This window comes from Mirounga leonina, unplaced genomic scaffold, assembly GCF_011800145.1.
Source record: "Mirounga leonina isolate KUSES-001 unplaced genomic scaffold, KU_Mleo_1.0 Mir_125, whole genome shotgun sequence".
Taxonomy (NCBI): Eukaryota; Metazoa; Chordata; class Mammalia; order Carnivora; family Phocidae; genus Mirounga; species Mirounga leonina.
Window position 1 is genome coordinate 13,510,212 of NW_023270305.1, and position 15,096 is coordinate 13,525,307.

Consider the following 15,096-nt stretch of genomic DNA (forward strand, 5'->3'; position numbering starts at 1 on the left):
GCCGAGCTGCCACTTGACCTCTCTGAGCCTCAGTTTGCTCATCGGTAAAATGGGGTTAATGAGGCGGCCTCGCCGGGCTTTGTGAAGCTGGAGGTGATAGATGCCATGGCCGCCGCGACCGCAGCTGCCGAATTCTGCGCCGGAGCTTCGGGAAGCGGAGCGGACCCGGGGTGGGCGGTGGCACAAGGGGCCGAGGAGAGGCGCCGCTCCCGGCGGAGAAAGGGGTTCCAGACGCACTCGGCGGGGTCGAGGAAGCTGCCCTCTGCCCCGACCCGGAGATGCCGCCGCGCATCTTCCTTTTCGTTCCAGGCGCCCGCCCGGGGTCCTCGGTCCTGGGCTGTCACCTGCACGCCCGGGGAGGGGGGCCGGCGCGCCCCGCGGGGCGGGGAGGCGGGACTTGGCGGCGGCTGCGGGCGCGGGCCGGGGGGTGGGGCGAGGGCCGGGGGGCGGGGGCCGGCGCCCCGCGGGGAGGCCGGCCACGTGACGCCCGCAGCCCCGGCCGGGCTGCCAGGCGGGGAGCGCCGCGGCGGCCCCAGGAGGTGGCGGCGGGCGCGGGAGCCCGGGCCACGCGGGGCTGGCCGTCGGGGGCGCCCATGCCATGGAGAAGCTGGCGGCCGGGCTGGCCGGCCTGCGCTGGAGCATGGGCGCCTTCCCGCTCGACCTCATCGTCAGCCGCTGCCGCCTGCCCACGCTCGCCTGCCTCGGGCCAGGTACCGGGGTGCGGGGGAGGGCGGCTGGGGGTCCGCGGGGAAATCGGGGACTCTCGGGGCAGGTGCTGGGGGATGGGGGGGCGTGAGGATGTGGCCTCTGCCCTCCCGCTCCCGGCGCCGGTCCCGCGCAGCTCCCGGTGCGCCTTCCCTGGAGACCCGGGGCCCGAGAGCCGAGGGTCCGCCGCCTCCTGGGCCCTGCGCACGGGCACCGGGACAGAAATCCGGGACAGGCACTGAGGCCCGGCCGGGACAGAGTTTTCCGGGCCAGCTAGAACCCGGAGCGCGGCGGAGGCCCCGCGCCCGCCCCGTCGTGCATCCCTTTCCCTGCCGCGCTCAGACCCCCGCCCGGGCCGCGCCCCCTCCGTCCCTTTGTCTCCCGCCTCTCACCTCGATCCTCCCGCATCCCTTGGGCCTCCGACTCTGTCTTCCCACCGCCGCCGCCCCCCAGCCCTGCTTGGCCCCTCTTGGGACCCTTCTTGCACCTTCCTTTCGCGTCCTGGGGAGCAGTCTGCGGCCCCAGGCGGGCAGGCCACCTCGGGGAGAGACCCGAATGATTGGCCCTCCCGCCGGGCGTGCCCCCAAGTCCCCGGCCCTCCCCCACATCTTGCCCCACTTCCCAGGGGCGCGGGTGCTCTGCCGATGGGACTCTGCATGGGGGCCCGAAAGGGGACGCCTGGAGGCTGCACGGAGTGAGGGGACCGTTTGGAGGAAGGGGAGCTGCTCGGCTGGAGGAGGGGCGGGAGCCGGGGCTGGCAGCCAGGCCGGGGGTTTTGTGTGTGAGAAGAATAGGGGTTTGGCCCGCGTTGGCACACTCGCTTCCCTGAATGCTAATGGGGCCCGCGGCCACAGGCTCCTCTCCTCTCCTTGGGGCCCGCGGCCCCTCCTCCGACCGCGGCGACGAGTGGGCACCGTGAGCCTCCGCGCGTTTCGCGAGCGCACTGCGTGGCGGCGTCCGTGCCCGGGCCGTCGGACAGAGGGGCTCAGCCGCGCAGCGTCTTGTTCTCCGGGTCGTCGGCGTGTGATCCCGAGACCGTCCGTGTCAGCCTCAAGGCTGTATGTGTCTGCCTGTGAATGGGCTGAGCGGGCCCTGGGTTCTGCCTGGCCACTTCCCCCCACACATCCTCTTGGGCATCTCTCCCTCCTGGGGGTCCTTTCTAAGCTCCCCGGTCTGGGCAGGCCTCTTTTGGACTCCCAGGACCCCTCTGGCACCCCTGACTTGAGTCCTGTGCACCCATTGTAATAGCTTATTGTCTTAACGCTGGGCTGCATCCTCCTTGAAGGGAGACATCCTGCTTAATAAAGATTATGGCCTTACTGACCCAATGGATGAATGCATGGACAACTGGTGATGGTCTAGCTGTGACCGTGGGGGCTGTGGCTGTGGTCACCATGAGCGTGGCTATGCGAACAAAGTATGTCTTGAAGTCTTAAAGGTCCTTGTATGCCTCTGCGTTTGGGAGAGGCCCCTTAGTGGGGCTGTGGGACTGAGTTGTGTCAGTGGGGTGACCAGCTCCTGTCTGTCACTGGGCCAGGTGGCTGTGCTGCCTCGACTGTTGGGACCGTGACCCGTGTCCCTGTGGAAGGGTGGGCCGGGGCTTAGGAGAGCTTTCTCTGCCCCCGGAGGGGAGGGCCCCAGGAGGAAGGTTCAGACCCCCTCCAACACAGTGGGAGCCAGGCCCTCCCCCAAGCACCTGAACACATCCTCCCCACACACTTCATGGGGCCCTCAGGCATCAGGATAAACCACTTCCCATTCGGTTGGGTGGCAGCAATTTAGTCAGTTGTGTCTGAGAGGGCTGGGAAGGAGGCGTCCCCCCCCACCCCTGCCCACCAGCTGCAGCCAGGAGGCCGCTCCGGCTCCCCTGGAAACCGTTGCTGGGATTGGAAACTCCTGGGCCCAGGCCCCTCCCAACACCTCTGCCCCAGTGCAGCTTCCCCCAGAACTAGGCCCCCCCTGAAAGCCACCCCCCCCAACCTCATCACAGTGTTCCAGAGACTGGGAGGGTGAAGGGCTGACAAAGGGCGGGCCAAGAAACAGCCTCTCTGCGAGGGGCTAGGGGGTATCTGAGACTTTCCTCCCTCTCCTTTGCGATCCCCTGAATGTAGGAATTTCCTGGGGCAAAGCGTGTAAAAGGGCTGCCCATGAGAGAGGCAGGAATCAGCTCCTCCAAGCCCTGTTCTTCTTCTGACTCGAGGGATGTATGGTGCTGGGGGGAGCCCTCAGCTGGGACTCACAACGGACAGCCCTGTCTCAGCCCTGTCTCAGCCCTGTCTGTGCCTCCAACACAGATAGGGCTGGGACAGGCCTCCTTGCCTGGCTCAGGCACTGACTTGGGGGCTGAGAACCCTGCTGGTGGTCCTGCGGGCCAGCTCTAGGGTCTGCTGCTCACCCCACCCCCGGCTAGTTGGCTGCTCCCCTCTGGGAGTGCCCAGACAACCTCCACTCAACGTCAAAGGTGGTCTGTTTTCTCCGTTCACATTTCTTCCACCTCCCCATGGGTCTAAGTGCTCCTGGAGGACAGGGCTGGCAAATCTGCTGGGAGGTGCTCCTCCCCGCGCCCGCCCCCCCCAGCCCCAGGGCCCCAAGCAGCACTGGGCCTGGGACAGCAGGTGAAAGACTCAGGACTATGGCTGGGCTGGTTGCTGGGGCCCTGTCAGGGGCGGGAATTGGCCCTGGGAGACGGGGCATGACTCACAGCCCTGAGGCCACAGCCGGCAAACTGCTTATCCCCTGAGCCTTGCTGACCGGGACAGGCTCATGGGGAGCTGCCCCTAGGCAGGGTCTTAGAGTAGTCAGCCTCCCTACTCTCTCTGCCCCTCCTGATGTTCGCTTTACCTTTCCCTCCTCTTCCGTCCTTCGCCTCCCAGGGGAGTATGCCGAGGGTGTCAGTGAGAGAGACATCCTGCTCATTCACTCCTGCCGCCAGTGGACAACAGTGACAGCCCATACCCTGGAGGAGGGCCACTACGTCATCGGACCCAAGATTGACATCCCCCTGCAGTACCCAGGTGTGCCCAGCCAGGGACAGATGACATAGAGCCGCTGGGGGGTGGAGGCAGGAGGGTAGGAGGTGGGGCTTGGGAGAAGCTGTTGGTGACCACCCTTTCCCCGGAGCCACAGGGCTGAGCCAGGGCCTGGCGGGCAGGGGGCGGTTAGGGTTAGGGTCCAGTGGTTTTCATACTGCTCTGGGAAGTCCTGGTTTTCTTGTTGAAAACCTTTGATTCACATTTTATTTTAAAATAGATTTTGAACAACTGATTAAAAAAAATACCCACACTCTCAGATTGCTAGGAGTCAAACCTTAAGCCCAGCGAGAGACCTGGGCTGTGTTCCGTGAGCTGCCTCATTAAGCCTGCTTGGTACAGACCCTCAAGGAGAACACGGCCAGGATCTTCTCAGTGGCGTGCAACCAAAGCCCTTCAGAAGCAAAGGGATGCTTGGGCTGAGTATCTGGCTGCCCCTGCCCACTGTAATCCTGTTCTTCCCAATTTTTTTTTTTTTAAGATTTTATTTATTTATTTGACAGAGAGAGAGACAGCGAGAGCAGGAACACAAGCAGGGGGAGTGGGAGAGGGAGAAGCAGGCTTCCCGCAGAGCAGGGAGCCCGATGTGGGACTCATCCCAGGACCCTGGGATCATGACCCGAGCCGAAGGCAGACACTTAATGACTGAGCCACCCAGTCGCCCTGTTCTTCCCAATTTTTGTGTTAAATTCGTTGTTTTCATTGATTGACTTTATAAGTGAATGTTAATGTTTTAGACTTTTAAATAGGATTATGCTAATGAACTACTTTTATCTTTTATACATATGATGTTGATCTACATCAGATTTTGTTTGAAGAAAGGATCCTGCTGCTGGAGAGGGAAAATACAGCCCTTGTATTTTACACATGATAAAACAGAGGGTTTAAGAGGGAAGGGACTTGCCCAGGGTCACACGGCTAGTAAGAAGCAGAGCATGGGCTAGAACCCCAGTAACCTGACTCCTGGGCTGGTGCTTGCTTGCGCCACACCAGCAATGCAGGGTTGTCGTCACCTGGGTGGGAAGGATGGGAATCTGGTGGCTCCATCCCAGCGAAGCCCCCATGTGAGCCCACGACCGCACAGCTCCTGTGTGTTAAACCCATCCATGGCTGCCTTCCAGACACTGAGCTGAGCATTTCATCATTTTATCCCCACGGCCACCCTGTGAGAAAGTCTTATTAATTCCATTTAACTCACAAAGTGAGGCTCCAGGAACTCCAGTAGCTTGCCCCCCACCCCCAGCCCTTCCTCAACCAGGGGGGACAGGACTAAGACAAAGGCTTCTGCTCTTTACAACAACACTGCGAAGTTGGTGCCCCCATAGCCCTCACAGCGCATTTAAAAGATGAGAAAACTCTCTCAGGTTCTTTCTGACCTGGGGTTCTGTCCTGAGCCCTGAGCCCTTGAGAAGGCCTGCTTAGAAGCTAGAAACTTCCCAGGCTGGGTATCTATCTGGTGTTCGTCCAGGCAGAGGTCCCAGGTCTTCTTGGGATAAAAAAGCAAAAATTGGAAAAAGCCCTCACTGACAGAAGTGTGACTTTACTTTCCTATTTCAGTTGTGTGATTAAGAATCCGGGAAACCAAGGCACAGAACCTCCTAGGGAAGAGTGAGAGCAGGAGGCTTCTAGCCCTTCCCCTATGTCTTTTGGTGCCCCTGAGTGCATGTGGACCCTGTGGTCATGAGGTGACAGCTGGCCTGTAGGAGAGGAGCATCCCCATCAGCATCTTTCCAGTGGGTGGCTCGGTGGGGGAGGGGAGGCCAGGCCCCTTAGGAGTAGGAGGGGCGGGGTAAGGAGGAAGCTGAGAGCACAGCCCAGTTCCTCCTAATGAATTAATAATAGGGTGGGCGGGGGCAGTGGCTGCGGACCGGAGGGCCGCGGGGGTGGGGAGTGCAGCCCCGCACCCGGGGAGTCCGGGGGAACCTGGCTGCTCTGAGGCAGCCCCCACCGCCCCGAGCGCGGGGCCAGGTGGCTCTGGTCAGCGGCGGCTGGCACACGGGGCGCTAGGCCGTATGCTTCCATTTCACAGATGGGAAAACTGAAGCCTACAGAGAGTAAATAGGTTGCCTAAGGTCACACAACTGGTTGGTGCCAGAGATGGGCTACAGCCGGGTCTGTCCACCCCCAAGTGTGCACATTTACCCATCATTCTTGAGGGAACGGCTGCCGGGGTCGGGTGCTGGGAGGAGGGGAGATAAGCAGGGCTGCTTCGGGCTGGACGGGACGCCAGGCAGCACACATGCGTTCTAGGAGGGGAGGGCAGGGAGCAGGGGCAGGCGGGGGGCGGGGGGGCAGCTCCCTGGGCCTGCGGGGGCCTCGGGCCGGGGGAAGGCAGGAGAAGAAGCTGCAGGGGGGAGTAAAGGCTTCCAGGGGCTAGCGCCTCACTCCCGGGAGGCTTCCCTTCCTTCCTTCCTCCTGCAGTAATGACCGGTGCCGGGCTCAGGCTGCGGCCGAGGGGGTGGTGCCGGCTACCATGGTTACATCGATCCCCGGGCCACATCCTCCCCCGGCTGCAGCCCTGACTTGGCTCCGGCTCTCCCCACAGGAGGCAGCGGGCATTTCGCCCCGCATGGCTGCTTGGGGTGGGGGGGCTTGGGGGGTGGGGGGGACACCGGGTGAGGGAGGGGCAGCGCTCCCGGTGGGAAGGTACCGAGGTGCAAGTCCTGCCACCCGACCCCCAGACGGCTGTTCCCTGCTGGGCCCCTCCCCCGGCATCCCTGCTGCCCTCGAGGGCTGAGGCACGTCTTCATTCGAGGGTCTCAGAGTGGTGGGGGCAGGACTCCCTCCCCAGCTTTCTCCGGGGCACTTGCTCTTCTCTTTCTCCGCTCTCACTTCTTTCCTGCTTCTAGATGCTCATGGAGTCTGTCCTTGGCCCTTCGTGTTTCCTACCCAGCACTGGGGAGGCCCGGTGGGGGGTCCTCAGTCTGGGATTCTGGCTGGGTTTTGGGGAATCCAGGACCCCCCACACTGTATACAAAATGGTGTTTGTGTTCATGCCAGGAGTTCGCTGTGGGCATTTTTCTGGGAAGAGGGTTCCCAGAGCGTTAAGATCTTCTGTTCTTCTTTCCTTGAGCTGTCTTCCCTGCCCTAGGAAGACTCCACCCGTGGGCTGGTGACCTTCAGTCTGAACTTCTGACCAGGCATCCCCAAGCCCTGCCCCTGACCCCCCCAGGAGCACCCCTTCCTGGCCTCCCACCCCCTCAGTTGGCCTCCTCAGGACTGGCTCCAGCCCCACAGCATGTTACTTCCGGGTGCCCAGTTTCGCTTAGCAGCTCTGCCAGCTCCATTTTTTCTTTCTTTTTTTGTCTCCTTTTTTTCTTTCTCATAGTTTCAAGTTTTTATTTAAATTCCAGTTAACGTACGGTGTAATATTGATTTCAGGTGTGGGATTCATCACTTACATACACCCCCTGGTGCTCATCACAAGTGCCTTCCTTAATCCCCATCACCCATGTGGCCCACCCCCTGCCCACCTCTCTCTAGCAACGCTCAGTTTGTTGTCTAGCATTTTTTTTTTTTAAAGATTTTATTTATTTATTTGAGAGAGAATGAGAGAGAGCACATGAGAGGGGGGAGGGTCAGAGGGAGAAGCAGACTCCCTGCCGAGCAGGGAGCCCGATGCGGGACTCGATCCAGGGACTCGATCCAGGGACTCCAGGATCATGACCTGAGCCGAAGGCAGTCGCTTAACCAACTGAGCCACCCAGGTGCCCTGTTGTCTAGCATTAAGAGTCTGTTTTGCCAGCTCTATTCCTGCTAGGCGTGGTGGCCCGAGTCCTCTCCTCCCCTGCCTACTCCTCATCTGCCACCCCAGGCTTCCTTCCACGTACCCCTTTGTTCCATTTCGCTCTTCCCCCAGCCACCGTCTGGGCTCTGCTGCAGAACAGTCCCTGGCTGATTGACTTGACCGGCCGGCCGCCCACACTTTCTTTACAGAGCTCAACTTGGATCTTGGCATTTCCTTGCTCAAAACACACTGTAATTGCTTTCATTTCTTTTTATTTTCTCTTTCTTTTTTTTTGGCGGGGGGGGTCGGATGACCCTTTATTGAAATACTTTCCTTTTTGGTTCTTAACTAGTGGGACATTCTGCTGCACCACTGTTGATGCCATCTATGAGGTCACGAAGGTGACGGCCATCAACATTGCGGCCTACAGACTGGGCAGTCCCCAGGATCTCTTGAATGGTTCCAGAGAGTTCTCTAGCTAATGATGCGTGCCACTTCCGTGGGGCAGTGTTGACAGTCTCCTGAAAAGTGATGTTTCCACTGTGATTCAGGTCTTTCTGCTTCTTTCTGTCTCTTGGTGGTTCATTGAGGGCTTTGATGATCAGAGCAGAGGGCAGAAGGTACCAGTTCAATCTGGGCCTGTCTTGAATGGTCAGTGTCACTGTCCACCTCAGACCCTTGCAGTCACCACTGGTTCGGGCGATGTCCTCACTCACCTTATTTGGAGACAGACCCAGGGGGCCAATCTTGGAGGCCCAGCAGACATGGCCCCAGCTTTCCCACCAGTGCACCTCAGGTATAAGACTTTGATCTCATTGGGATTGAATTTAGGAGAAAAGCTAAAAAGCCGAAAGCTCATTTCTTCCTGCGTAGAATCCTTCCGCCTTAGTCTGGCGTTCAGAGCCTTTCATCACCCGGATGCTACTTCCCCGGCTGTCGTCCCCTTCCTCAAGGCCTGGGCACAGGCACTCCCCTGTCGGGCCCAGGGCCGGCAGTCTGCTCTCCTGACTCTGGTTTGCACCAGTTCTTCCATGTGGGACGGTCTGTTCCGTAAAACTCTTCTCATTCTCAGGATCCCCTCAGGCCGCCAGGCAGGTTCCCACTCACTCCGCGGTCCTCTGGCTCTCTAGTCCCGGGTCCCCACCCGCCGGTACTGGGCGCTCACTGTCACACCCACTCTGTCCGAGTCCCTGGGTTTGCACCCTCTGTCAGGTCTAGCCCAACATCTGGCACACAGAGGGTGCTCCATAACTGGGGAATGAATAAATGCTTGGACCATGACTGCAGCAACCACCTCCAGGAAGGCTATGGAAGCTAAAGACCCACCTTGCCTCCTCTTGGCCTGTTGTCCCCTCACCTAAGATTCCCCTCTGTCTGTGGAAGGCCTGAGAAGAGGGTATCCGTCCACATGTCCAGGATTTTCGCAGCCTGTCTTTGTGCTCTTGAAGGTGGGCACATTACACGTGTGTGGCCAGTGAGGTAAGACCATTTACACAAGGGTGTCAGCTTCATGGATTAGCCTCCTTCTTTGGAAGTCCGTGTCTGCTGGGGGCATCCGCCGAGCCAGCCAAAACAGCCCTAGACTGCAGGCTCGGAAGGCCGCCTCTGAGGGATTTTGCTGGGCTCTGGTCAGAGGTCTCTGGGACGGTGCGGCTGGATGTTGGACCAGGGCAGGGTCTGGGAACAGAGCTGGAGTCTGAGCAGCTCTCCTGGGGCCTCCAAGGCCTCGGGCTGAGCCCCCGGCCTGCCCAGTGCATCGCTATGGATCAGCCACCCAAGGTCGACGCGTTGGATGCCAGATCTAGACAGGACCCCAAAGCCCCTGCTCCAGCACCCTCACATGAGCACCCAGAGAGGGGAAGGGGCTTGTCTAGGGTCACAGCAAGTCAGAGTGGGGCTGGGACAAAGCTAGGAGCCTGCATCTCCTGTGCCACACTGATGCTTGGTTAGAGGCCAGCTCTGCGTGCAAGTGTTCGGCTGCCTCTTTGCACTCGGATTTCTCTGGGCAGGCAGCTGCTAACCTCCTCACCCACCCACAAGCTCTCCGTGGGGTTCCAGATGCTAGGTCTGTGCTCTCCTTTGCCCTTGAGCCAGCTGACCAGCCCCTTCCACCTCCTGTGGGTGCAAACCTGCCTTTCTGCCCGCTGGAGTTCCAGCGGGGCTGGCTGAGGTGAGGGTAGCAGGAAGTAGGGACTAGCAGACAGGCCTGCCCTAGCAGCCTGTGTTCCTCCTTTGTAGGGAAGTTCAAGCTCCTGGAGCAGGCCCGGGATGTGCGGGAGCCAGTGAGGTACTTCAGCAGCGTGGAGGAGGTGGCCAGCGTCTTCCCTGACCGCATCTTTGTGATGGAAGCCATCACCTTCAGCGTCAAGGTCAGTCCTTGCCACACCAGGCAGGATGCCCCATCGCTGGTTGGAGGGTTGTCCTTAGGTAGAAGGTCAGTGTGGCTCCTGGCAGCTCCCCGACGGCATTTGGCACGATTGGCCATATCAGAAGAGCTAGGTGTGTGACCCGCTGGCCTGCAGACCTTTCTGGAAAGGTGGTGAGGCAGGAGTAAGTGTGGAGCCCTGACTTGGAGGCCTTCAGGGCAGCCTGTCCTAGTGTCCACTGGTAAGGGGTAGTTGTTGGGGTTCACAATACCAATAGGCCCCATTTGTGTACAGATCGCTCTTTACTGTTTACAAACCCTTATCCATCAATTCATTTCTCTTCACAGTAGCCTTGTTGAGTGGGTGGAGCATTATTCCTGCCCAGATTGTAAAGATAACGATAATAAAATTGTCATTTATTGGGTATTTTCAAAGTAGGTCACTGTACATACAGCAATTCTTCCAACTAAGAGTTATTACATGAGGCAACTAGGCCCCAGAGCCAGCTCATTTAAGGTTGCACAGCTGCCATGTGGCCTCTCCAGGAGGGAAGGTGGGTCCCCGACCCCCCAGTCCAGTGGTCTTGATCGGGTGTCAGCCCGGGGAACGCGCCCCCCCACCCCCACCCCCCGCCGGGAGCCTCAAAGGGCGGCTTTCCCTGGGGCTCTGGCTAAGGCCTCGCCGTGTTCCTGGTCTCCGCAGGTGGTGTCGGGCGAATTCAGCGAGGACAGCGAGGTGTACAACTTCACGCTGCACGCGGGCGACGAGCTCACTCTCATGGGCCAGGCGGAGATCCTGTGCGCCAAGACCACCAAGGAGCGCTCGCGCTTCACCACGCTGCTGCGCAAGCTGGGCCGGGCCGGGGCGCTGGCCGGGGTGGGCGGCGGCGGCCCCGGGGGCGCGGGGGCCGCGAGCGGCGGGGGCGCCAGGCCCATCAAGGGCAAGATGCCCTGCCTCATCTGCATGAACCACCGCACCAACGAGAGCCTGAGCCTGCCCTTCCAGTGCCAGGGCCGCTTCAGCACGCGCAGCCCGCTGGAGCTGCAGATGCAGGAGGGCGAGCACACGGTGCGCGCCATCATCGAGCGCGTGCGGCTCCCGGTGAACGTGCTGGTGCCCAGCCGGCCGCCGCGCAACCCTTACGACCTGCACCCGGTGCGGGAGGGCCACTGCTACAAGCTGGTCAGCATCATCTCCAAGACCGTGGTGCTGGGGCTGGCGCTGCGCCGCGAGGGCCCGGCGCCGCTGCACTTCCTGCTGCTCACCGACACGCCGCGCTTCGCGCTGCCGCAGGGCCTCCTGGCCGGGGACCCGCGCGTGGAGCGCCTGGTGCGCGACAGCGCCTCCTACTGCCGCGAGCGCTTCGACCCCGACGAGTACTCCACGGCCGTGCGCGAGGCCCCCGCCGAGCTGGCCGACGACTGCGCCAGCCCGCGCCGCGCGCGCCTCTGCCTGCCCGCGCCCCCGCGCGCCCCCGCCCGCGCCCCCGGCCCGCCCGGCGACGGCGACCAGGAGTACGTGAGCCCGGACTGGGCCGGCGCCCCCGAGCCCGCAGCGCCGCCCGCTGAGATCCCCTACGAGGAGCTGTGGACGCACCAGGCGGCCGACGGCCTCGCCGAGGGCCGGGCTCGGCCGCAGCCCGGGCCCGACCTCATCTCCTTCGTGGCCGCTGGGCCGCCCCGCCTGGAGCCCGAGGCCCCGCCGCCTCCTGTCCCCCCCAAGTCCGAGGCGGTGGGTGGCTGCGATGGAGGTGGGAAGGGTGGGAGGCAGGGAGCCGAGCTGGGGGCTCGCTCTCCTCCAGGGAGGGAGGTGGCCAGCCAGATGCCAGTTCTCCTGAGCCCCGGGCTCCAGCCCCTGGAGTGTGTGACGGGGGGGTGGGGGGGGGGCCTGGGAGGAGGGGGCGGAAGAACGGGAGAACAACGGGAAAGACACAGGAGCGTATTTGTAGTAAGGGATACTAGAGACAGTGGTGCTAGGAGTTTTGGAGACAAAGATGCTAGCAGGTCTCCAGCTTGAGAGAATTTGGGATGAGCCCTGAAGGTCCCACAGAACCAGGAGTCCTTTAAATTGTCCAGTGAAAAGAAGGTCCCATGATGGAATAAGTTTAGAAAAATGTAGTGGAAGATTCCCAGCTCACCCCCTCCTCACTTTGGAGCCATAGAACTTTGGTTTATTAAAAGCTCTGAGAAGTCCTGCATTAAGGAGCCCTATCTATACCTAACACAGAATTTCCCAACCATACTTGTCCACAGAAATAGACTCTAGCTTTTAATATCCCAGGGAGTCCACTTTGAGTATTCGACCTGTAAAGAAGGGAATCAGATGGCAGATACTTGTCCTTCCCTTTCTTCTCCCTGTCACACCACTTTCCTTTTCCTGGAGGAAAAGGTTGACTTTCTCTTTGGATCTACTTCTGTATTCTCTTACCTTCATGATGGATTTCCAGGGCCGTGGGAGTTGGTGTGTGTGGGCTCTCAGAGTGAAACAGGCTGGAGAGACTAGAAGGGGTGGGGTGGGTGAGTAGTTGGAGGTAAGGCCAAGTGTCAGGCCCAGACACCCTCCTTGCCCAGCTGCTTGGGAAAGGGAAGGTAAGGAGTGTCCACTGCTTGGGGACAGGGCGTGGAGTCATGGCGCTCTGCTTGCAGGTGAAGGAGGAGTGCCGCCTGCTCAATGCCCCCCCTGTGCCTCCCCGGGGTGGCAGTGGCAGCGGCCGGCTCTCGGGCAGCCCCCCGGTGCCCCCACGCTTCCCCAAGCTGCAGCCCGGCCGCTCACCTAGCTCCAGCCTCCCCTACTACTCGTCTGGCCTCCAGGACGGGTGAGCCCCTGCCTGCTCTTGGTGCTGGGTCCTCCTGCGGGGGATTGAGGAGGGGAAGGGCGGGGAGAGGGGGGCCAGTACTGAGGGAGAGGAAGAGTCCAGGCCTGCCGTTCAGAGCGGGCAGGTTCTCGAGGGTGCCGGGGCCTGGGGCCCACTGCTTTGCTTTCCACCTTCCTGCTCCAGCTTGTTCCTAAGTGCTGACGATTGGGTGGGAACACTGCTCAGGGTCCCCTCAGGCTGGGATCGGCCACAGGATGGACTGCTCCTTGCTCTATTAAAATTTTTATGTAATGCAGTTTAGTTTAATTTCCTGGGGTGGGAGAGGCTGGAAGACAGACCAGGGCAGTCCCAGGGGGTCTCGGGCCTCGGGGGCTGGGGTGCGAGCGGGTGGTGCTGAGGTCCCAGTGGCCGTCTCTGGCCTGGCAGAGCGGTTTGCTGTGTCCTGCGTGGGAGCCTGTGGCGCTTCCCTCTTGCACTGGCTGACCCTTCCGTGTGTGTGTGTCTCTGCCCACAGGACAGGGTCTCGCAGTGGCAGTGGCTCTCCGTCACCGGACGCCTACTCCCTTTATTGCTACCCATGCACCTGGGGAGACTGCAAGGCGGGCGAGTCCTCCAGCCGCCCACCCCCGGGACCCCTGCCCTCGACCACGCAGCCCAGCCAGGCCGCCCGGGCCCTTGCAGAGCCCCTGAGCGGTCGAGCCACCTCCCTCTTGGGAGCGGACACCCCTGTCAAGGCCTACCACAGCTGCCCGCCTCTGTTCAAGCCCTCTCACCCCCAGAAACGCTTTGCTCCGTTCGGAGCTCTCAACCCCTTTTCGGGGCCTGCCTACCCCTCCGGCCCTTCAGCGGCCTCCTCTTCTGGGCCCACCACCAGCTCGGGTCCCCTGGCTACCTCCAGCCCTGCTTTTCCCCCAGGCCCAGGCTCACCAGGCCAGGCCTATTCAGCTGCTCCCACCTCGTGTCCCACCTCCTCCTCCTCCTCCTCTGAGTGGCAGGAACCAGCCCTGGAGCCCTTTGATCCCTTTGAGCTGGGCCAGGGCAGTTCTCCAGAGCCCGAGCTGCTCCGCTGTCAGGAGCCCAGAGCTGTGGGGGCACCCTGCCTCTCGCCACTTGGACCCCCCAAGGCCTTTGAACCCGAAGGTTTGGTGCTGCGGCAGGTCCCCACCCCGCTGTCACTGGTGGCCCTGCAGGGGCCCGAGGCAGGCGGAGGACGGCTCCTTCTCACCCAAGGGCGCTTGGAAGGGCCTCCTGCCAGTCCCCGGGAGGGGGCTGCAGGCTGGGGAGGCCGGGAGGCCTCCTCCTGGCAGCCTCCTGCTGACCTGTCTGCGCTCTCCCTGGAAGAAGTCTCTCGAAGTCTGCGTTTCATCGGGCTCTCAGAGGATGTGGTGAGCTTCTTTGCCCGAGAACGCATTGATGGCAGCATCTTTGTGCAACTCAGTGAGGACATCCTGGCAGACGACTTCCACCTCACCAAGCTGCAGGTCAAGAAGATCATGCAGTTCATCAAAGGCTGGCGGCCCAAGATCTGAGGTTCCCAGCTTGTAGCCGCACAGCTGGAACGCTGGCGCGGAGGCCGCGGGGGTTAGCCCCCGTCTGTTGGGGGGGCAGCGCGCCCGAGCAGGTCCTCCTGCCAGGACAATCTGCCGAGACTGAGGCAGCCAGGCGGCCCCTCCGAGTGAATCCAGGGGAGACACACTTGGAAGTGGGGACGTCTGGCCTTTGTGCCGAGGGAGTGGGGAGGGGGCTGAAGGCACAGTGCGCACCTGGGCCTGGGGACACGTTGCTGTGATTCCCACGGTGGGGGAGGGGGTGTTTGTCATCCCCTGTCCTGATGCAGAGCTTCACAGATATCTGGCACTTCTCAAGCTTGTAGGTTCCGGTTAGAGACCAGGGAAGAAGATGGTCCGTAATTTAAGCACAAATTCCCCAAGTGCCCCCGCTCTCCTCTTGTGCTCTGTGGGCTTTTGGCCTTAGCTGCCCCAGAGTCCGGGGCCGTTCCTGTATGTCTGGGAGGCCCTTCCTTTCTGCTTCTATGAATTCGGGCCCTGGCCCCAAGCACGGGCAGCTCAAGGACGAGCCAGGTGCCAACGGGCGGGTGAGGACTCCGGGGGAGCCCAGCTCTGCTGCTGCCCTGCTCGTCTAGTTGGGGAGGCAGATGTTCCCCTGCCGTCGTCAGTGCCCGGCTTCTGCCTCCCGTCCTGCCGGGTGGGGTCCGGTCTGAGAAGATTCTCACTCGGTGGAAGAGCAGGTAGATTGCGGTCAGCTGCTGGATTCTGGAGGCAAGTGGCCTTCACTCACTCCCACTTCCGCCCGTCTCCTGCCCCCTTCACTGGACTGTGGCAAACACATGCTGGCCTTCTCTGGTTGTCTGCCACCGCACAGGTGGGTTGGGTGGGAAAGAGAAAGCACCGTGGTTTGGGAAGACGGGCTTTCTCCCTGCTCCTGGAGCTCAGG

The 15,096-nt window shown here is 61.4% G+C and overlaps 1 protein-coding gene across 1 annotated transcript; it reads left to right on the plus strand.

Annotated features, from left to right (window-relative positions):
• The first annotated feature begins 598 nt into the window (after positions 1-598).
• Positions 599-14,532, plus strand: GAREM2 (GRB2 associated regulator of MAPK1 subtype 2). Its single transcript, XM_035000729.1, has 6 exons — positions 599-710; positions 3,579-3,719; positions 9,700-9,830; positions 10,530-11,558; positions 12,473-12,642; positions 13,157-14,532. Exons 1-6 carry the CDS (start codon positions 599-601, stop codon positions 14,169-14,171), a joined length of 2,598 nt encoding a protein of 865 aa, XP_034856620.1. The 3' UTR covers positions 14,172-14,532.
• The last annotated feature ends 564 nt before the right edge of the window (positions 14,533-15,096 follow it).